The sequence below is a fragment of the Elaeis guineensis genome, chromosome 2 (genome assembly GCF_000442705.2).
Source record: "Elaeis guineensis isolate ETL-2024a chromosome 2, EG11, whole genome shotgun sequence".
Taxonomy (NCBI): domain Eukaryota; kingdom Viridiplantae; phylum Streptophyta; class Magnoliopsida; order Arecales; family Arecaceae; genus Elaeis; species Elaeis guineensis.
In genome coordinates, this window is record NC_025994.2 from 84,465,375 (window position 1) to 84,487,409 (window position 22,035).

At 36.5% G+C, this 22,035-nt stretch overlaps 1 protein-coding gene across 5 annotated transcripts; it reads right to left on the minus strand.

Moving 5' to 3' along the window:
* Nucleotides 1–5,363: 5,363 nt before the first annotated feature.
* LOC105055762 (light-inducible protein CPRF2) lies at nt 5,364–20,502 on the minus strand. 5 transcript variants are annotated; one of them, XM_010937758.4, is made up of 8 exons: nt 19,602–20,497; nt 18,112–18,208; nt 13,191–13,389; nt 6,658–6,733; nt 6,451–6,576; nt 6,302–6,358; nt 6,184–6,208; nt 5,740–5,992 (listed from the first exon to the last, which is right to left on the minus strand). In XM_010937758.4, the coding sequence occupies exons 1-8, from the start codon at nt 20,082–20,084 to the stop codon at nt 5,925–5,927; spliced, it is 1,131 nt and encodes a 376-aa protein (XP_010936060.1). In that variant the 5' UTR covers nt 20,085–20,497; the 3' UTR covers nt 5,740–5,924. The 5 variants fall into 5 exon arrangements, with proteins under 5 accessions (XP_073108081.1, XP_073108080.1, XP_010936039.1 ...); XM_019853944.3 differs by having other exon boundaries at nt 5,879–5,992; nt 6,184–6,213; nt 19,602–20,496; XM_073251980.1 differs by lacking the exon at nt 6,184–6,208 and having other exon boundaries at nt 5,364–5,992; nt 13,191–13,359; nt 19,602–20,502.
* Between the last annotated feature and the right edge of the window lie 1,533 nt (nt 20,503–22,035).

The window sequence follows — 22,035 nt, forward strand, 5'->3', positions numbered from 1 at the left end:
AAGATATACTTACTCTATATTAACTGTCCCGACAGATTAGAAGATTTTTATTTTAATTTTATTTCATATTTTTTTTTGTCTCTACAGAAACATTGCTGTATAAATGGTCCAATAATTCTTAATGTGATAATGATGAAGATACTCTAATTATCTGATTTGTAGGGTGACTGTACTGCACACCAGTTTCGTCATTCTGTATCATGCCATCATAATACAATAATATATGAACTCGAGTACTGAACATTTTCTCAGAAAAATCTATGACAAAATCAAAAAATTTAGTATTATTAATTATTTTATCGTTTCAAAAGATTTACATGATAAATGCATCATATCATCAACAAATAGTTACAGGTAGATCCTATCCCATTCGAAAATTATATTAATTCTATAGGTTAATTACATTAATCAAATGATACGCAACAGGGACCGAAAAAAATTTCGGTAGTATTTTTTCTTAGTTCTCCCCGCACGACTGAAAATGTGTGAGGAGAACTAAAAAAAATACTGTCTGAAATTTCTCTCGAACCCTCTGCATATCGTTCGAATAATATAATTACCTATAGAATTAAATATAATTCTCAAACTGTCCAAACTGGACAATCAATTGACCAATGTATATATTTTATGGTATCCGTATAAAAATATATAATCAAATATATATTTTATACAGATATCGTAGAATATCCTACATTGGTCAACTGACAGATCTACATTTTCATGAAATATAATATATTTTAAAATTTTTAAATTAGGATCGAATCAAATTTTTAAACAAATCGAAATCTAATGAGACAAAAATAAAAAATAAAAAATAATGAGATAAAAATAAAAAATAAAAAGATCGAAATAGAAGAGCGTCGGGGGTCGCCATCGGGGGCCCGCCGTCGAGGGGCCGCCGCCGAGGCTCACCGCGGCCCATCGTCGGGGGGCCGCCGCGGGGTCGCCACTAGGGCCCACCATGAGGCCGCCATGGGGCCCACTGCCTAGGGGCCGCCGCCGGGGCCTGCCGTAGGGCCGCTGTCGGGGAGGGGCCGCCACGGGTGGGGATGGGGCGGGGCGGCCGGCCAAGGGAAGGGAAGGGGCCCACCGCCGACCAAGGGAAGGGGAGGGCTGGGGCTGGGCGGGGCGGCCGCCAGCCAAGGGAAGGAGACCGCCACCGGCCGGCTGTCGCCGGCGGGCCAAAAAAAAAGAGGGAGAGAGAGAGAGGAAGAGAGAAAGAAGAGGGAGAGAGAGAGTAGAAGAGGAAAGAGAGAGGGCGGTCGGCCAAGGGAAGGGGAGGGGCGAGGCGGCCGCCGGCGGACCAACCACATGGGGGAGCATGCGGGACCGCCGCCGACCGGCTGTCGCCGGCGGGCTAAGGAAAAAAAGGGAGAGGGAGAGAGAGAGAGGAAGAGGGAAGGAAGAGAAAGAGAGAGAGAGGAAGAAGAAAGAGAGCGGGCGGCCGGCCAAGGGAAGGGGAGGGGCAGGGTGGCCGCAGGCGGCCCACCGGTAGACCAACCACATCGGAGGTGCACGGGCCCGCCGCTGGCCGTCTATCGCCGGCGGGCCAAGGAAAGAGAGAGAGAGAGGAAGAGGGAGAAAAGAGAGAGAGAGGAAGAGGAAAGAGAGACGAGGGAGCTCACCGCCGTCGGGAGCTCGCCGCCGTGCCGTTGGAGAGGAGAAGGAAGACGCGGAGAAGAGGGACACGCCGAAGAAGAGGGAGGTTTTCTTTTTTTTTTCGATCTTAAGCTTCAAAAATGCCAAAAGGGATGGCATCTTCAAAAACGTCATTCCCTTTGGCATTTTTATTTCAATTTTTTATTTTTTTATTTTTTTATGATATTTTTAATTTTTTTTAGTTATTTTTATGTGATTTTTTAATAAAAAAAATTAATTTAAAACAGAGATAGTAATTTGAAATGATAATTTTTATTTGAATTAAAGTTAAATTTTTTTTAATTTATAATTATAATTTTTATTTTTTTCTCATTTTTTCTCCTTTTATTAACTTTTTTATGGCATTTTTTTAAATTTTTTGGAATTCAAATTAAAATTTTTATAATTTAAAATTTTAATTTTAATTTTCTCCCATTTTTACCCTTTTTGGCATTTTTTTAGGTATTTTTTCCTTTGTTTCGAATATTTTTTAAAAAATTAAATTTAAATTTATTTAGTAATTTGAAATGATATTTTTAATTTGAATTATAATTATAATTTTTATTTTTTTAAATTCAAAATTATAATTTTTATTTTTGAATTAGAATTACAATTTTAATTTTTTTCAATTCAATTCTTTTCCCTTTTTTCTTTTTTTCATGGTATTTTTTATTTTTTTACACCAATTTTTTTCTTTTTTCAGATTTTTTTAAAAAAATAATTTAAAATGGGGAGAGTAATTTGAAATGATATTTTTTATTTGAATTAAAGTTAAAATTTTTATTTTTTTAATTTTAATTTATAATTTTTATTTTTTCCCATTTTTTTCCTTTTTTCACTTTTTATGGCATTTTTTTATTTTTTTATTTTTTTGCATTCAAATTAAAATTTTAAATTTTTTTATAATTTAAAAGTTTACTTTTAATTTTTTTTCTATTTTTATCATTTTTTTTGTTTTTATGATATTTTTTTAGGTATTTTTTTCTTTGTTTGGAATATTTTTTTAAAAAATTAATTTGAAATGGGAAAAGTAATTTGAAATCATATTTTTTATTTTAATTAAAATTTTTATTTTTATTTCTTTTAAATTCAAAATTATAATTTTTATTTTTTTTATTTTTTATTTTTTCTTTTTTTATGGTACTTTTTATTTTTTTAATTTTTTAAGATTTTTTTGGGATATTTTTTTAAAAAAACTAATTTTAAATAGAAAAAATAATTAAAATGATGGTTTTTATTTGAATTAAAATTAAAATTTTTATTTTTTAAAATTTAAATTTTTATTTTTTTCTCATTTTTTCCTTTTTTATGATATTTTTTTAAAAAAAATAATTTGAAAAGGAAATTGTGATTTGAAATGATGATTTTTATTTGAATTAAAATTAAAATTTTTATTTTTTTAAAATTCAGAATTATAATTTTTATTTTTTTTCAATTCTTTTTTTATGGTTTTTTTTTGCATCAATTTTTTTCAAATATTTTTTTAAAAAGATAATTTGAAATGAGGATACTAATTTGAAATGATGATTTTTATTTTAATCAAAATTATAATTTTTATTTTTTAAAAAATTTAAAATTATAATTTTTATTTTTTTAATTTTTTTATTTTTTTAAAAAAATTAAAATCGTCAAATCAAATGGCGTTTTGAGAAACGCCATTTGAAATGGCGTTTCCAGAAACACCATTTGATTTGGTAATTTTATTTTATTTTTTTCATCCACGTAGAAAATAGGTGGAATAGGATGGTGACGTGGCTATCATAAAACGTCATTTTGAATAAAATTTTATACTGTTGATATTATTTTGATAAATAAATTAAAAATTAAATATTTTTTATAAATATTTTTTTTTTAAATTAATTAGGCAAAGCACACTTGAATATTTAGGACGTATCACTATTTATAGTGGCCAGAGTTAGACAAACGCAGACCAAGACGGTCACGTACAAAAGACTCCGCCCGAAGGTGGGCCCCCTGCCCAAAAATGCCAGTTAAGTTCCGGCTCATCCGGATTTCCCATGCCTCGATGTAGACGTGCGAATTTTCCGTGTCTCGCTGTGGAAGGTCAAATGGTCGTCGACAAAAACAGTCAAGCAATTTACCATCCACGCCCCCCCCCCCCCCCCCCCCAAACAAAAAAAAAAAAAGTTAAAGCGCCAAGAGCATTACGGAGTTCCGACAGTTGGAGGTGATGCCTCCCAGAGTAGTGCGAGGTGCAGCTCAGTTACAAAACGCCACCGTCGCATAAACAACGCTGGGGACTTCGCACGACCAAGGTTGTTTCGTTCTCTCGAAATGCTCCGACATATTACTGCCGGTATGCATCCAATTCGCCAACGACACATTGGTCCTCAACAACACCAACAGAACTCATGCAGCGAACTCGACGTTTTTTTATACTCTTTCGAGCTTCTTTCACGCCCCAAAATCAACTTCGACAATACTTCGCTGATCAGACATGGGATTGCATCTGAGCACCGTTAAGAGGTTCCCAAACTTAATGGGATGCCAGCTCGCAAGACTCCCAATAAAAATACTTGGATTTCCATTGCACCACAGAAGATTAAGAAAGGGGAATGGAGCTTTTTAGAGGAAAACGTAGGAAAAAAAAAAAAAGCTAGTCTCTCGGAAAGGCAAATAGCCATCAATGGCAAGAAGGGTGGCCGTGGTTAATGCAGAGTTCGGAGCCATCCCCACATGCTGGATGTCTTGCTTGCTAGTCGCCATTACAGTAATTAACACAGTTGATAATTAGGTTTTTGGCATAAATTTGTGCCAAATTAACTTCAAAACAGATAAATGAAGTGGGGACATCATGCAAAAGACCGCTTAGACGGCTTTGATATTTCGATTTTTGGCACAAATTTGTGTGCATTAAGAGGAACATGAACCAAGCTTAAAATTGTTTTTCTGACCAACCAAGAAAACTTGGCTTTTTTTTTTTTTTTTTTTTTTGCTTATAGTGGATTTTAATATCACCATCCACCGCAAAGGCAGGCAAAGGCATCACTTCTTACAGCAATTTTGAACTCGTCCGGGACTCGTTTGGTTGACAAGAATAGAAAAGGAGAAACTCTGATCAACGAAAAAAAAATAAAAGAACCCCTCTTATTTTAATAGAAAGTTTTAAAAAAGAGAAATTAGAAAATGATATTTTTATAAAAATAAATTTTCCGTGGAAAAAAAATCCTATGGAACGTAAATTTTTGACATTCCCATAAAAAAAATTAAAAAAAAATTGAGATTTTTTTTAAAAAAAATACCCTTAAAACCACAAACAGAATGAGATAAGACTTTAATAAAGATATAGTAAGTTTTTCACCCTCAATCAAATATAAAAAACTTTATGATGTCTCATTTTTTTTATAAATAATCAAATATGTCAAAACCACTTTTTCAGATATTATATTCTCAAAAATTAACTTCTCCAAAAAAATATTCCAATAAAAATTTTCTTCCCGTGAACTAAACGAATCCTCTCAAATTGCAAATAGCAAACTACTATTATATTCTAAACATCTTTTGTTTATAATTCAATATTAATGATAGCAAATGCTGGTCAACTAGCAGTTTTGAACTTCAAGAACTGATGATTTTCACAAAATGTGCAGATAAACTAAGGTTTTATACATGTAATGCTTTTAAAGTAACTTTAATCCATGTATAAAATAGGTTAAGACCAAATTTATACACCATGTCTCTGAATCCACCTAGGATGACAAGGATTAATCAAGATGCTGCTTATCATCGAGTATGAAAATTTCTCAATACGAGCATCAAAGATGTTAAAGGGACGGACGGAACAACACCATTCGTTAAATAAAGAACCAACTGATGGTGCCAATACGCAGCATCCAAAATAAGAATAAGATAGACTTCATTTACAGTGCACAGAAAGTTGACAACATCAACAGTAGGCAGTTTCAAAATTTCTTTATACCTGATTTTGCTTGCTGTTGACAGAGGCCTCAGGATCCGGTGCAGCAGCATCCCATTGCACAGAACCGCATGGGCTTTGTCCTCGACAGATCCTCTGCTGGAGGTGCTCAAGACCAGCCACCTGTTGGATCGAAGTGGTACTACTTATCTTGTCACCAGGCACAGCACCATGTACAACATGCTCAACAGGAGGAGCAGGAGCAATCTCAGGGAGACAGGTATTGATTCTTTGGTCGTGTGGTGGCGGTTGCTGGAAGAAGTGGTTTGGGTCATCTTGGATGGGAACAACTACACTGGATGTTGCATCAGATGGACTCCCACTGAAAGACATGCTGATTGTTGATATGTCAGGGATGTTCGGGTACATGGGACTGATACCAGTTACTCTCTTTACAGTGTCCTCTGCCATCTTCACCTGTACGTATAGAAATTAGCCTGTTTGTAAACGCTCGACCAGATAGGCCCGCCTATAGTCGGAGACAATTTCAGTTTAAAAAAAAAGGGATCAAATGCAATTTTTCTTCAAAGAAATCATCTAATAAAAATCTAGCTCTCCATTTTCACAGTCACCATGAATCAGGACTTGCAAATGTTCCATGTACATACCCGCATCATCCATGTACTTCAAGCTCTATGCTAGAAAGCAATGATGAGTTAATAGGCAAGGATAAAGTGCTGACCAAGCTATAAGATAGCAAGCACAATGGGTAACAAAATCTATTACCATGTTTAACCAATCTAATGAGAGACAGCCAAGTCCTCGACCACAAATTCCACTAGGCTGGTTCAAGCAAAACAACTATATGAACCTAAACAGAAGGGAACTGGCAAACCATCATTTTAAACATGGAGTTTCAGATATAGTTAGCATACCTTAGCTCTCAGAGTCTCTACATCTGCTTTTAGTATCCGATTATCCACAGCAGCTTCATTGTACTTTTGGTTGACATCAGTAAGACTCTTTAACAAAGATGAGTTTTCAACTCTTAATTGTGAGACCTATGTAACAATGTCATTCAAGTCAACAAAATCATGGTATTGTTTGCAAATGACAAGAAAACAAAGTTACAAAAACCAGACCTGTGCCTCAAGCTCATTCAAATGTGCTTGCTTTCTTCTCCTCGAGCGTCTTGCCGATTCTCGATTTGAAATCATCCTGGTGGCAAATAAATCAAACTGAAATTCAACCAAACAAATCACAAATCTAACACATAGGAAAAGTTAAACTTGCATGCCTTCACAAGTGATAGTGGAAACATCAACGGTAGCAAAGATGTAAAAGGTCTTGCTGAAGATGACATATTGTTCCCTATGGATCAAGGATTTAGCTCTTGCAGGAACAGGATGATATCCACAGTATCATCATTCCAAAAAGAAAGCATGAGCGAGACAAATGCAGGACATCAATTCTCTCTTGAATTGGGATGTTAGTGCATGCAGTGATCTTTCTCCTTGAGGAAGAAAATCGACCCAACAATGAAGTAGGAAGATAAGAAGAAGAAGAAGCAATAAAAAAGAACTCTCACAGAATAATGGAGAGTAGACCTAGAAATTTTATTTTATTCAAGATGTTCCTTACAATGGCGAGACACCTCTATTTATAGTTATAGGAACCATTGAACCTCCCACAAATGTGTCCGCATTTATTTCTTGCAAATGAGGGAAGAAAAACAATTCCCCTAATATGCCTCTTGACAATATCTACGACTCACCTTGCCACTGGTTGATTGGGTATAGTCTTGGACTCATCTTAACATCACCTGATCGGATAAGATCTTCAATATTATTTTGTAATCTGTGATAGCCTTCAATATTATACTCCTCTAGCTGCTTCTGTGATTATGGATGTTTTCGATATGATCCACCATGTCTTTGCATCAGATCTAACCAACCGCGTATTTGGTAGCAGCACCAAAGCGAGCTCACTGCTTGGTGTCCTCCAATACATGATCTCCAATGGACTTCGGCCGGTAGAACAGATGCATGAGCTATTATAACCAAAACTTGGCTTGAGGAAGAGCCAAGTCCCAAATTATCAGCATGTCTCACACAAGGCATCTGAGTAAATTCTAGAGGCTTCTATTGACCACTTTGGTTTGGCCATCCGTTTGAGGATGGTATGCACTGCTAAACTGCAATGTTGGCCCCAAGTTTTGCCGCAGCATCCTCCAGAAGTGACTCATAAATCTAATGTCATGATCTGAAGTGATAATCTAAGCAACTCCATGCAGTCGAACCACGTTTGTGAAGTAGAAATATACCACATGTGAAGCATCCATCATCTTTCCACAAGGGATGAAGTGAGCTAAACCTATCCACTACCATAAATATGGTCTTGAATATGCATGGTGTTCTATTCATGAAGCTGCAGGGATAAGCCAAGGGGTATAAAAAACTATGTTCAGCACATAAGCTATAGCCATCTGGCAGATGTGACTAGGGGTGGAAATAGGCCAGGCTTTGGCTTAAACAGGCCAGGCCTGTATCGTAAAATACTAGCCTGAGCCTGGCCTGTTGGACTGGTTCAGGCTTAAAATGAGGCTCGGCCTGACCTGTTTTGCAAAATAAAAAAGCCTGACCTAGCCTGAAAGCCTATTTAAAAAGACTCTTCCGTCTTCTTGATTCTCGAAAGGACTAAGATAATTAGATATTGATGGATAAGATCAATAATTAATTAATTATATATATTAATAAAATAATATTTTTTATTAAATTATATATATATATAATTTATACAGGCCAGCCCGCAGGCTTTCAGGCCAGGCTTTGGAATTTTAGGCCGGACCTATTGATTTAAAGAGGCCTTTTTAAAAGCCTATACCTGACTTATTTAGATAAATAGGTCAGGCCAGGCCAGGCCGACAGCAGGCCAGGCCGTAGGCCCCTGACAGGCCGCCTGGCCTATTTCCATCCCTAGATGTGACATCTCATCATGAACCATATCAGGGTCAATAATGCTCTCTTATACCGGGGCCATTGTTTTGCCCTGTCCAAAATGACCACTCAGTCACCTAAAGTGTAGTTTTTGGATTACCTTCTCTCTCAGGGAACAATTTGGGATGCAAAGGCAAGTTCCAAAGAAAAGCCATTAGTAAGAGAGAAGTTAGGAGTACCTCCATGTTTAAAAACTAGACAGCTCCAAAATCTGCATCTTTCTCATACAGATCTTTTAGTATGTCAAAACCCATTACCTCTCCAGAGGAAGTACCAAGTAGAATATGTTGGTGGCTGAGCGCATCTGCTACTTGGTTCACAGCACCGAACCTGTGCTTGATCACAAAGCCAAACTTAAGGTGGTGATTTCCACTAAGGGCAATGCCTCACGATCAGAGTACAAAATCACATTGTTGGAGATACGATTTATAATATTGCAAGACCTACATCATAGCATAAAACTCTATATTGTAGGTAGAGTAGTTGAGGCAGCTTTCATTCAGCTTTTTGTTGAAGTAGGCCATTAGTCGACCTTCTTAAGAAAGAATTGTGCCAATGACAACTTTGGATACATCACATTCAACCTAGAACACTGTGTCAAAGTCAAATAGTCTACGATATGTGCTTGCATTATTAACTCCTCCAATTTGTGGAAGCTCTTCTCGGCATTGAATATCCAAATAAACTTCCTTTGCTTCATGCAGTCAGTGATGGGGGTGACAATGGATGAAAAGTACGTGATGAAGCACCGCTAAAATGATGCAAGGTTGAGGAAGCTCCAGACATCACAAATGTGTCAAGGAGATGACCACTCTTTGATGGCTTTGACCTTCTCTTTGTCAACTCAGATGCCGTTTTCAGATAAGACATATCCCAGAAAGTTCAGTTTGGGCACAACCCACAAACACTTCTTGGAGTTCACATACAGCTCTTAGCGCAAGGTTCCAAACACCTATCTCAAGTGCTCCATATGCTCTCAAGAATTGCGGCTGTACACAAGTATGCCAGCAAAATACGCAACCACAGATCTTCAATTAAAGGTAGAACTATCTGGTTCACAACTCACATATTGGAGAGATTAAATGACATGATAAGCCACTTGTAAAGCCTGCCCCTTATCTTAGATGTAGTTTTTAATTCATCACCTAGATGGATTGAATTTGTGATAGCCTAAGAAAGGTCAATCTTGGCGAAGATACAAGCTCCTGCAAGCTAGTCTAACATATCATCCAATCAGGGGATGAGAAATTAGTACTTCACTGTGATCTTGTTGATAATGTGGCTATCCACACACATTCTCCAGGTCTTGTATTTCTTTGAATTAAGCAAGGTCGGCGCAACACATGGACTTAAACTCTCGCGGATCAGACCTTTCTGCAAAAACTCATTGACTTGCCTTTATAGCTCCTCATGCTCCTTTGGCACCATGCAATAGTATGAGAGATTTGGCAAATTGGCACTAGATACAAGGTCTATCATATGCTAGATATCACGTATAAGTGATAGACATTTACCCTTTGGTATGAAGGATGGATTGGAGAAAGGATGAATTGGAAAAAGGATGGATGTGAGAGAGGATAGATGAGTCTTCCATCCATCCTCCCATGTGTTTGATGAAATATGAACGGGTGGTTGGAAATGATTCCCTCCTTTGTTTGATATAGAAAAGTGAAGGGGAGGATGGATGATATTTGCATGATATTTTTGCTAAACTATTCTTGGATAATAAAGGTGAAGAGGGATGGTGGTTGAGTTGATGAGATAGAGTGGAGGAGAAGAGGGTTAGTGATGGGCTGGGGCAGTGATGGGCAATGTGGGTTGGTGGTGTTAAGGAGTAGAGGGAAAGCGGTTAGAGTAGAGAAAAGGTGGCGTGTGGGTCTCTTGTCTAGTAAAAGAGTGAAGAAGTGTTATGATTTTGTTAAAAAATTAATGAAGAATAATTTTATCAACATAGAAATCCATCGCTCATATGCTCCATCTTCCCTTGCATGCTCCCAAAAATTTGAGAGTATGCAAATTGGTCGGCTAGGATAGATGGACAATCCCTCATTTTCCTCATTTCTAATATCTTTTAAAACCAGACAATAGATGGGGGCCACCCATCCAACCCTATGCATCCTCCCTCTTATGACCCCAACCGAACACATGGTTTGGGAGCTCTTAAGACAACGGATCATCAAACTCCTTAAGGGTGGCTTCATGTCACCAGGCATTGGATTTAACCAGCCTCTTCCTTATGGATGACCATATATATGCAATCGAGCCCTTATTTTCACTATGGAAGCTTTTGATGGAAGGAGACTTGGATCCTCCTTCCTTAGTAGGGATTCCTCGTTCATGGGTCGAAGCATAATCCATATTCCATCTCTACAAAAAGAGTATGTGTTGTATCTTCCATCATGGATCATCTCTCAATCATATTGCCAAGGGCAACCCAATAATATGTGGCAAGCATCCATCAATGCTACTTCACACTATACATCATCAACATATGTGTCACCAATAGAGATATTGGCAAATTGAATGTTTCAAGACAGTTACCTCATTGCCTTCCTTGAACCAAGCAATTCTGTATGGCTGAAGATGCTTCTCTACCTTTAGATTGGGCTCATCAATGACTTCTTAAGATACAAAATTTTCACGCTACCCACCATTGATGATGATGTTGCAAACATGCAGGTACTAAATTTGTGTGGGCATACATGTAATTTTATACTTTTTATTAAGATATACATACAAAAAAAAAATTACAAGAGTATATATGCAAATTTACAATTTGCAAGGGTATTCACATAATTTTAGATATTTATAAAGGCATACATTAAAAAATCATTAAGATTATACCAAGAATTTGACTTAAATATTTATTTAAAAATACATTCATTTACAAGTTTATCCTTTAATATTTATACTTCAAATCTTTTCTAGATTCTGCATATGTTACCGTTATTTTGGATAATGGCTATGAACCTTCCATCAAATCCAAGGGACATCAGAGTATTCATAACATGAAATGAAAACTTCTGATTCTTTCAAATTAACTATGAAAATTAAAAACCCAAGGTCTTTATCTTCATGTTGGCTAATGGTTCCATAACCTGTAAGAATTTTTGATCTCTTTATCTTTTCTAACTTATATGTTATTTTTCTTTTACACTAATTGTTTGCCCAGAAAATACTGACCAAACACTCACATGGAGAAACTAATCTTATGGAATGTAATGACCATATGCTAAATATATTTTTTCTAATTTTCGGTACTATAATTTTAATATGAGTCCCCCAGGAACCATCCTAGTGGTATAAAATGCAAAAGTTAGCATAGTCTAGTAGCAAATATATGTTGATATGTTCATATGATTTGTAAATTTAGATACAATGGTGTTATATGATAAGTGTTGTCATGTGGAATCTTTTAAAGGTGTAAGTGGTGGCCACTTGGGGACAGTGGTACCAAGTGACTGGGTAATACAAATATACGATGCTTCCATTTAATTAGTTAACTTGTCTAAACCCTTGAGTAAGCCAGCTGGGTCCAGGAAACAGTCGATGCATGACAGAAAAACTATGAGTTTGTCTACCTGCCGTGCAATTTGCCTCACACATTTGATAGAAAACACATGTGGTCTGCACAACTGGTTTATACATTTAGTGAATTAGACAAGCTGACATGCACATTCTTCTCTTTTTCTATTTCATATGTAATAGGAAAGATATTTTGTTAATGACAATAATCAATACTGACAAGAACTGCTCTCAGAAACAAATGTCGACAAATTTCACAAATTGCTGTTCATGCACAGCCCAATTCTCCCATTATCAATTCAAAACCCATAAAGATCATTCCCTCGAGTTCAATAAGACTCGTAGAGGTAAATTCTCCCAGAATGGTTAACTCAGAGATCCGAAAAATGCATAAAGCCCTATGCTATGCAGCAGCTTTATAAATCTATGGTTTTAACTTTAAAGCATAATGTGGCCCTGATTGTTTAGAGTGGAGTGGAATGTCGCTGATGTTCCACCACCATTTCAACAAGCAAAGACTGAACTCAGAAAAAAAATGAAAATATTTTAGGTGATTTTACCGATTAATAAACTCAAAAAGTCTTTTTTTAAGGAAAGTCAATAAACTCAAATAAGTCAAAATCACTATTTGTATGATATAACAGCCTTAAATAGCAAGTGATGATTGACAAGTATGAAGTATGGACATGGATAGAGGACTGGTAAAAGCCTTCATGGTAAATCTTCAAAATATAGAGTATTGCATGGCAGGAATATGGGAATGAAAGAATGAGCACACAAAGCACATGCATTCACGCATGGATGGCAAAACTTTAAAGAATGAAATATTGTATGCCCAACGACCACCAACTTGCCCAAGTTCAACATTCACCAAAGAAAACAAGCAACCCTCCCCCTAACCTTGAAGATATCGGGAAGTACCCGGCACATGTCCGGGACATATCAAGAGCTTTAAAAAAATAATAATGAAAAAAAAGGATACTTAAAAAAATATGCAATGACAAATATCCTAGCTATATCCAATTAGTATTGGTATCTGATATATATAAGATCATGCACTTTGAAATATCTGTACTACCTAGGTTGGCAAAAGCCTACCAAGTTCAGAAGCAACAAGATACTGATACTAACTGGATAATTACAATTCATGTTACCTCCTTGCACGCTTTGCATCAGCAGGGTCCATATTTTCTGTTGTTTCCACTTCTCCTTCAAGTTCCTCATCATCCGACTGCTCTCTTGATGATCCACTGGTAGTTGGCCTCGCTTGGACACCTAAGTTCTGCATGACAGTAGGAACCGGACCTCCACTTGGTCCACTACCTGCTTTTTGTTGCACCATAGAACCATTTCCTGTCATGCATGGGTAGGTGGAAAAGGAAAAAAATAAAGAATGAAAGAAAAAGAAAAAGAAAAATCTCATGTTAAAAAAAACAGATCCCTATGTGTTTCATAAAAAGTAGAAATCCACCAATAACATTTCAATTGACTATAAGGATGTGACATAATAGAAATATATGTGATTAAAAAAACAATAATTAATTCAGAAAAGGGAAACAAAAGGTACATTTTCAAAGATATTGACCAAGTCAATGTATTTTACAGAAAAAATTCCAGACTAATTTGCATGTGTAACTACTGCTGCAGCACACACTAATATAGAACAGGATGGCATAATGTTGTAGGCATGATCATCTGGTCACTCACAGCAAACGTGGGAGTAATAAGGTATTCGAACTAAAAAGGAATGGACTAGGTACATTACAGTCATTCTTCTTTCACTTCTTTTCCGTTGGGGGAGGGGTTCAGAAAAGGTATCTTCAAAGGACCTTGAAGTTGAACCATACAAGATTTAAGCATCACTAGTAATCCTTATAAAATACATTCTATTGAAATTACACTTCATATAATATATTACACTCTTGCGTATTATTTCAATATTTATCATCTAATGCTTCTGTCAAGCATTCCAATTAAACAATCACTCCTCCCTAGTCTCATACACCAAGAGGCGTTGCTTACATACAGGACACTATGCAGCTATACTGATGCTGCATTTCTCCATACTTGTTGATATTTCCACACCAAATGTTTTTAAAAGAATTCACATGTAATGTTCAGATGGTCCTCTTCATTGGCCATCATATAAATGTCTCATGGTCCTCTGGCATTTTTTTCATCCCACGTGTCATTTCTCCAATCTTACCTCTCACCAGTTGCATTAGGTGGAGTAAGGCTGAGGTTTTATAAACCTGAGTTCATAAATCCCAATCCGACCCCATGTTGGGTTGAGTGTTGACCTATTTACCCAAGCCAATACAAAATATAACTAATTAATTTTCATCTTTCAACTAAATACTTATGTGCTCCATTTAATTAAATTTTAGCTGTGTAATCACCTAGCAGAGATCTTAATCAATACAATTACTGACCTAATAAAAATGTCCAGAACATTCCCCAACCTTAAATTACTTGCAAAACCCAGCCTAACTTGATTAGTCTGACCTAACCCAGCACAACCAAAGAGTAATCCAATCCAACCCAAATATAGCCTAAGATGCTGTTGTGGTTGGATAAATCTCAGACCAACATAGGGATGGGAGGTGTAATGGTTGGGTTGGGTTTTGGGTTTGGGTGAGCCCTCAACCTACGCAGCCCACCCAAGTTGCAACCTTAATTTTAGTAAATCTAAAGATCTTTTTACTTAACTTTTGGATAAATCAAGGATTAATAAAAGAAATAGAAAGATAAGAAAACATAATAAGTTAACATCACAAGTACATAGAAAAGAGGACTTATGGGATATTTATATGTGAAAGGGAAGATGCACTTACAAAGGGAAATGGTAGGAAAAATACCAAAAAGAGTTGGTACCAATATGGATAACAATAACATGACAAGCTTAAAGAAGCAATACCATAGACTCTACAATAACAAGTAATGTGATCAATGACCAACAGTTAGTAAAGCAGTAACATTTGGTGAATTTAAGGCTGTAAATTGGGAGCCAAGCAATTGCAAGAATTTTAAATCTAACTTCCTCTTGTAGTTTAAAGGCTTATAAGAATTCATGTTTATTTATCTATAAATTATTAATGGAAGTTTTATTGTAGTTTAAAAGTATTGTTCTGATTGTTTTTGGCTTATTAGAGCATGCAAACATATTTGTATCATATTTTTAAGTTGTTAGACCAAGGAATAGCAAGACCAGTTCCAATTTGTTAATTAGATGAACCGAACCAGTAATATTTTTGGTCCATATGTTTTAAGATATGCAGATCACAATGAATAGTCCGGATTCTTGGTTTATATTCTGCCATGCATCTTACATCCCAATTTAATCACTATCATTCACTTTTTAAATAGATAGGTAAAATAGTATTAAAGCATCCGATAGTGGGATTATAAGTTCTTCAAATATTGTAAATCTTGACACTTATGGATTCTCAATTCGAATAGCACATTGTACAATTCATTCTGAAAAGATGTGAGTTCATATCTTCTTGGTAGGAACCTAGGTGTAGATCTCAATTCTCAGACATGCACTTATGTGTTCATAATTCTTGAGTGCTGCCCCCTTGGCTTTTTTTTTTTTTTTAAAAAAAATCTTAAATTCCTATAGCCTGTACTTTGTCTTCTTTTAATTAACATCTTCTTCCATAATTTCTTAAAACTTCACAGTGTCTTTAGAACATCTATGTGGTCTATCTAACTTGTTCCCTTTCACATATTAGCTAGCTTTTGAATATCATTAAATCTTTCATTTGAATTTTAAAATTTATCATGAAAATCATAAACTCTTGACACTTCAATCTAGTTTGCCGCTCCTTCCAAATTCTTATACCTTCAAAATCTTATGCATCTCTAACCTTCAAATAACATATTTTGAAGCAAATCTTCCTTGTCCAACTAGTTGCCCTTTAATATGTGACTTCTGCCTTTGTGCTTGTGTATGCATCATCATGTGACTTTTCGCTTTCCCTTTTTCAATCTTAACTGCCAATGGCCTGTAATATGTCTTCTTTTAATTAACATCTTCTTCCATAATTTCTTAAACCTTCAAAGTCTTTAAAACATCTATGTTGTCTATTTCTAACCTGTTCCCTTCACATATTTGCTAGCTTTTGAATATTACTAGAACTAACTTTTGAATTTGAGAATTCATTATGAAACCTCATTAAACTCTACGTACTTAGATACAGTTTGCAGGCTCTTTTCAAATTCTTCAAAACCTTATGCATCTCCAGCCTTCTAACATATTTTGAAGCAAATCTTCTTTTGCTACTACTTGCTCCCTTCATATGTGAATTCTGCTTTTGTGCGTACTTATGCATCATTATTAGCAACAGGTCTCCAAAAACTATTGTAGCTACTTTAGTCTTACATTATGCACTACATCATTTATGTTCCTACCATATCCATCTCTTGTTAAGAATAATAAACATAATCTTTTGATCAGTTATTTCTTTGTATGAATCGCCATTCTTAAATTTTATCCGCAGCATACCCAAACATATTGTATTGAACAATTGTTCCTTGCACGCTAGCAAGCATGGATACTCCAAAATAGGTGCCGTGGCCGTACTAGATATGAATCAGATAGGATACAGCTCCAATTGGCCCAAATACATGTTCGATACAGGAAATCAGTTCCTCATTGTTTTAATATTTTATAGGGAATCAGATACTTCTTGGATATGCCTGGATACTTATAACGTATGCTCAAATACTTCTCAGCTACTCTGGTAATACTTCAAGGATACAAATACCTGCTGGATACTTTTGGGATATTTTATGGATTCTTTTAGCGTTAGTAGTAGATTATCACATCCATGACAAGTGGGCTTTCAGCATAGGTTTCTATATGGGTCCAATAATCTAAAAGAAACAATGACTTGATTTTATTTTTAAGTTCTAAACTTTTGCTAAATTCTTGAATTTTGCTGCCCTTAATCTCAGTAATTCTTCCCTAGGCTGCATCTTTCTTTTAATTTGGTTGCTGGTTTGCTGGCTGCAACATATCTTTCCAATACAATACAACTCAACTCAACTAAGTCTCAATCTCAAACTAGTAGGGATCAGCTACATGAATGATTTTTCTCTATTCTGCTTTGTTTAGAGCCACACTTTCTGATGGATGTATGGATATCAAATCCTCTCTTACTATTTTATCCCATGTGATTTTAAATCTACCTCTACCCCTCTTTCATTCTACATGTACCAAATCACTCCCTCATACTGGTGCATCTCTCATGCTATATTGTACATGTCCAAACCATCTAGATAACCCCTCTCTCAATTTGTCCTCCGCTAGTGCTACCTCATAATACAATATATATATATATATATATATATATATATATATATATATATATATATATATATATATATATAATAGAATATTTGATGCATTATATTATATGTTTGCTGCATACTTGCCTTTTTTGGAATGTTAATATTTTAATGATGGACATGATGGTTTATTATGTATGGACCATGCTCATATGCTATTAGCCCATTATATGGAGTATAAACCATGCTGCTGCTGAGTATCTTATATTTTGTAATTCTGAAAATTGTTATATTTGGTGTTCTTTGATAAAATCATGCTTGTTGGTGTTTTTTACACACACACATACATACATACATACATATATATGCATACATATATACATATAGATATATACATGCATATGTGTGTGTGTGTGTGTGTAGGGAGGGGTTTTTTGGGGATATTAAGCATATATTTAAAATTTATTTATTTCTTGCCATAATCTAGCCATGTCCTATACAATTTTTCAAGATTTTCACTATTGGTGCATCCATATATCATGTCGTATCCATATCCGTGCTGCCTTATTTGCAAGTTTTAGAAAGAATTCTCGTGTACTATCATAGATGTTATTCTATAAAGATTTTAAGGGCTTTTAAAATCCCCTTATGATCATTACTTTGAACAAAATATCATACACAATAGGAATCTGCATTTAGATATATATGTATATATATATAAAATGTCTTGCAGCAACTTATAGAATTAGTTTATTAAGAAAACACAGCATGGAAAATGAATACCTGTGGCAGGAGCCTGAGATCCTAGCTCTGAAGCATCTAAAAACTGTGATTTAATATCAGTTGAAGCAGAAGAATCCTGTGGATTTACACCAGAACTCTGCATAAAGAAACAAAAACTATTTTAGGGAAAACATAGGACAACCTGAGCAGGACATTCATCCCTTGGCTACCCTCAGTGTTTAAATGTACATTGGAAGCGTATATTTCCAAAGATTGCTGCCCACATCTCAATGCAGAACCAGTTGCATGCCCATGCAATGCTGGAGATGCATCCACCAACTTGACCTTTCATCTCAGAGCATAGTTTTTGGACTGAAATGGGCAGATACCTGTCTAGACCAGTGAATGGACAGAACACATACCCTTTTACTTCCAACTTCATCCATGTTGGTTGTGTCAGGACATCCATGCATAATGTGCTGCATATTCCGAATTTGGTGCTAAACGGTGTACAATTAAGTAGATAGCAGGAATTCTTGAACAACATTCATTTTAGGGGGGAAAAGGGTAAACTAAAGCATGAAAGGAATTAGATGCAGTATGCTAAGGAAACAGCATACCGTATGGTCATCGAGATGAAGCATCTCCCAGGATAAAATTAGTTTCATTACAGCACTTTTATGGATACCAAAAATGGAGATATCAAGTGGACAACTGAAATTGATTGGTGTATGATCCAGCCATTTAATCAAGAAAAAAAAGTTCTCATGTAAAGCACATCTTGCTTTTTCAATGCTTATAAATGAGTCTATTATGAATCATTTTAAAGGTTTCAAACGTTTCAAGGTAGTCTGTCACCTCCAATTGTTATAACTACTGCAAGAAATGATTGATATAATGTATGTTAACTTTTTTACTTAGAATAGCTAAGGGCCATATCATGCCTCAATTCTATCCTCATTCTAAGCACATCATCCTGATTCTTCTTATCAGGTAAAGGTTTATCCTGTAAACATGTGCTTGGTATTAAGTTGTTTAACAGCTACCTTAGGCCTCATGGTTAACTATTAAGATGAAAATTGCTCCTCGATTAGTAGCGTCATCGAGGTGGCAAGCTGTAAACTTTAGGAAGGGCGGAGACTAGATTTGATTTCATGGTTGAAAATTCAGTCCAGGTTCAATTCCAGTGCTTTGGACAGGAGAGGAATGTAATGATTGAATGAATAACATATATCGGCAGTACACACCAATAATATCAAGATAAACAAAACTACTAGAACATATATACAAAAATTAACTCCCTTGATCATAGAAACCCAATCCATATCCACCAAGCAAGAAAAGAATATCCATATCTTCAAAGACTTCCAATCTAAGACGTAAAAAGGAAAGTTCCACAGAGATGTAGAATTAAAGATAAAATCTCAAGGCAAGGAGAAGATCCCGGTAATTTATTCTAATACCACAATCAATCAAACATAAAAGACCGATAACAAACGAAAAGATATGAAACAGGGAAAAATAAGATCTAAAAAACCAGATAGCTTTACCCGAGACATGGCAACTGCAGCACAGTACATATCAAGCCTCTTCTTTAGAAGCACCGCATACTCCTCAGGATCAACATCCATCGGCGGATCGGACGGCGGACCCCGGTGCAGGGCCACGGTGGCGGGAACGATGGCGGGCGCCTTGATCTGGATCACCTCGTCATCATCCCCTCTCCCCTCATCTTTCCTCCCACCGCCATAAAAGTTCGAAGCAACAACAGAGGCGGGAGGGGGGCTGGGGTTAAGATTAGGGTTGGAATTAGGGTTAGGGTTAGGATTAGGAGGGGCTGGGGAAGTGGTGCTGGGGACAGTGGCCTCCTCCGCGACCTCCAGGAACTTCTCGAAGTACCACTCGGAAGGGCTCCGACTCATCGCGCCACGCGGCCCACCGTCGGTGGCGACCGGCGGCGGCAGCCCGTGGCCGGGCGGGGAGGCGGCCCAGAAGGAGTCAGCTATCTCGTCCACTGAGAAAACCCTCTCCATCTCCCCTCTCCTTTTTTTTTTTCTCTGTTCTATTCCTCTACAAACCCCCCTATTCTAAGCTTATCCCGCATCAATTGCTCTACATTTATCCCTTATCTCTTCCCCTCTTTATATCTCTCTATTTTGGCAACTGAGGCTTCGGTGGAATGAGGGAGACAGGGAAAGGAGGAGGAGGTTGTGGAAAGGATGATGGGGGGATGAGGGTGGGTGTGATGAAGGCTGCAAAGAAGAGAGCACAAAAAGACGCACGTAGAACAGGTCAGATTTCTTCTTTCGTCGTTCTTCCTTTATTTTTTTCCTCTTCTTTGGCCGTCTTTTTGCTTTCTTTGTCCTTCTCCTTTATTCAGCTTTTTCGGGTGGGCGCTTCTCGTGTGGGTTAAAGGGAATCTATGTGATCCGGGTGGGATTCTTGACTTGTCTGGTCTTGAGCAGCTGGCCAAGGGAGAAAGAGTAGATAATTAGCCAACGAGGCCATGATAGAATGGAGGCCAGAAAGAAACGTCCACGGCACGACCTTTTTCAGGGTCCGGGTTGTATCTTTTTTTTTTTTTTTTTTTTTTTTTTTTTTTGTTCTTTTTTTTTTTTTTCCATGATGTCAACTATTAGATAGCATTTTACGTAATTTTCAAAGCACGATGAATCTTTTTCCCCCATTTGGCAGTATGGATTAAGAAGCTAACATCATATTTTCAAAATCATGCAAAATGTGATCTAATAGTTGATGCTGTAAAACAAGCACAATCATTCTTTCCCATGAAAGACAACCCGCCCCTCCTTTTAGATGGGATCCACCTTAAAAATGTTACAAAGACCATCAACTAGTGAGAGACAGGAATCTTGGATTATAATTGAGTTGCGTGGAGGTCAGAAACATTCTCTTTTAATTTGCTGTAGAAGATATCTCAAGCATAATTTAAGGTGAAAAAATTATATACGATGTCGATTAGAGAAGCTAATGGGAAGTGATGACGAGAAAGCTACCCATTTAATTATGACCAACCATTTCTTGGATTGATCTTCTTAAGCCTTGTTTGGAGCAGGTGGGCAGCAAACAACCAGGCCTTCAAGTCTCATGCCACATGCCATTTGATTTGTGTGAAGGACATCAAATTAGAATCATGTTTGGTTTAATTAGATTAAGATGCATCCACTTTTGCATCTTAAATAAACAACAAGAATTATAGATCTTAGTCGGGCGCTATGCTGTTTCCAAGATTGGAGTTGTTTGTGTCCTCAGTAGGAAGCTGGGAAGTTTCAATTGATTTGAGGGAAACTTGTTTCCATATTGTAGTCCTTGTTTCCTCTTTATCGCCCCTTCTCCCAACTTTTTCTGGCTTTTCTTCCTCTATTGCCCTTTTCTTCAAAAAAAGAAAAAAAAAAAAAAAGATAGTCTCATAGAGGAATAAATTCAGCATGTCTCTTCGTCACAAGAGTTGATGATATTTCTGGAGAACATCCCTTGTCGTCCATCAAAATCCAGATCATATACCAATGCAAGCTAAATGGATGCCTTCAGAACAATCTCAACAAGGAGGACCATCTTTTACGGCAAAGATGGAATTGGACGTGGCTGGCGGGGCTTGTGTCAACCACTAAGTCTTGGTATGGTCTTCAAAATGGAAGGGAAAAAAGTGCATTCCATTGGTCTTCAAAATGGGAGAGAAAGCTCTCTTGTGCTTTGTGTATAAGGTTCCTCTTTCCACCCCAACTATTGTATTAGTTGTCTTTAATTATTAGACCCTCCAAAGTGAGTTTAAAAGCAAGGCATATTATGTAAGATGATTGATGATTCATCTACCACTTAAAACCATTTGCTTAGTTCCTTTGGAAACCTCATCGGCCATGAGCAATGCTTCACACACAATCTCATTCTATTGGATGAAAGCTTTTGGAGCAATCTTCAAGTACTGAAAAAAAATAAAGTTCCTTGCAGTCTCAGTTTTTTTATTCA

Excerpts from the sequence above, each read along its gene's own strand:
- LOC105055762 (XM_073251979.1), bottom strand. The coding sequence starts at position 20,084 with ATGGAGAGGGTTTTCTCAGTGGACGAGATAGCTGACTCCTTCTGGGCC. Across the intron at positions 6,359-6,450 it reads TAGAGACTCTGAGAGCTAAG|CCTAGTGGAATTTGTGGTCG; the intron begins GTATGCTAACTA and ends TGCTTGAACCAG. Across the intron at positions 5,993-6,301 it reads CATTAGATTGGTTAAACATG|GTGAAGATGGCAGAGGACAC; the intron begins GTAATAGATTTT and ends CTATACGTACAG.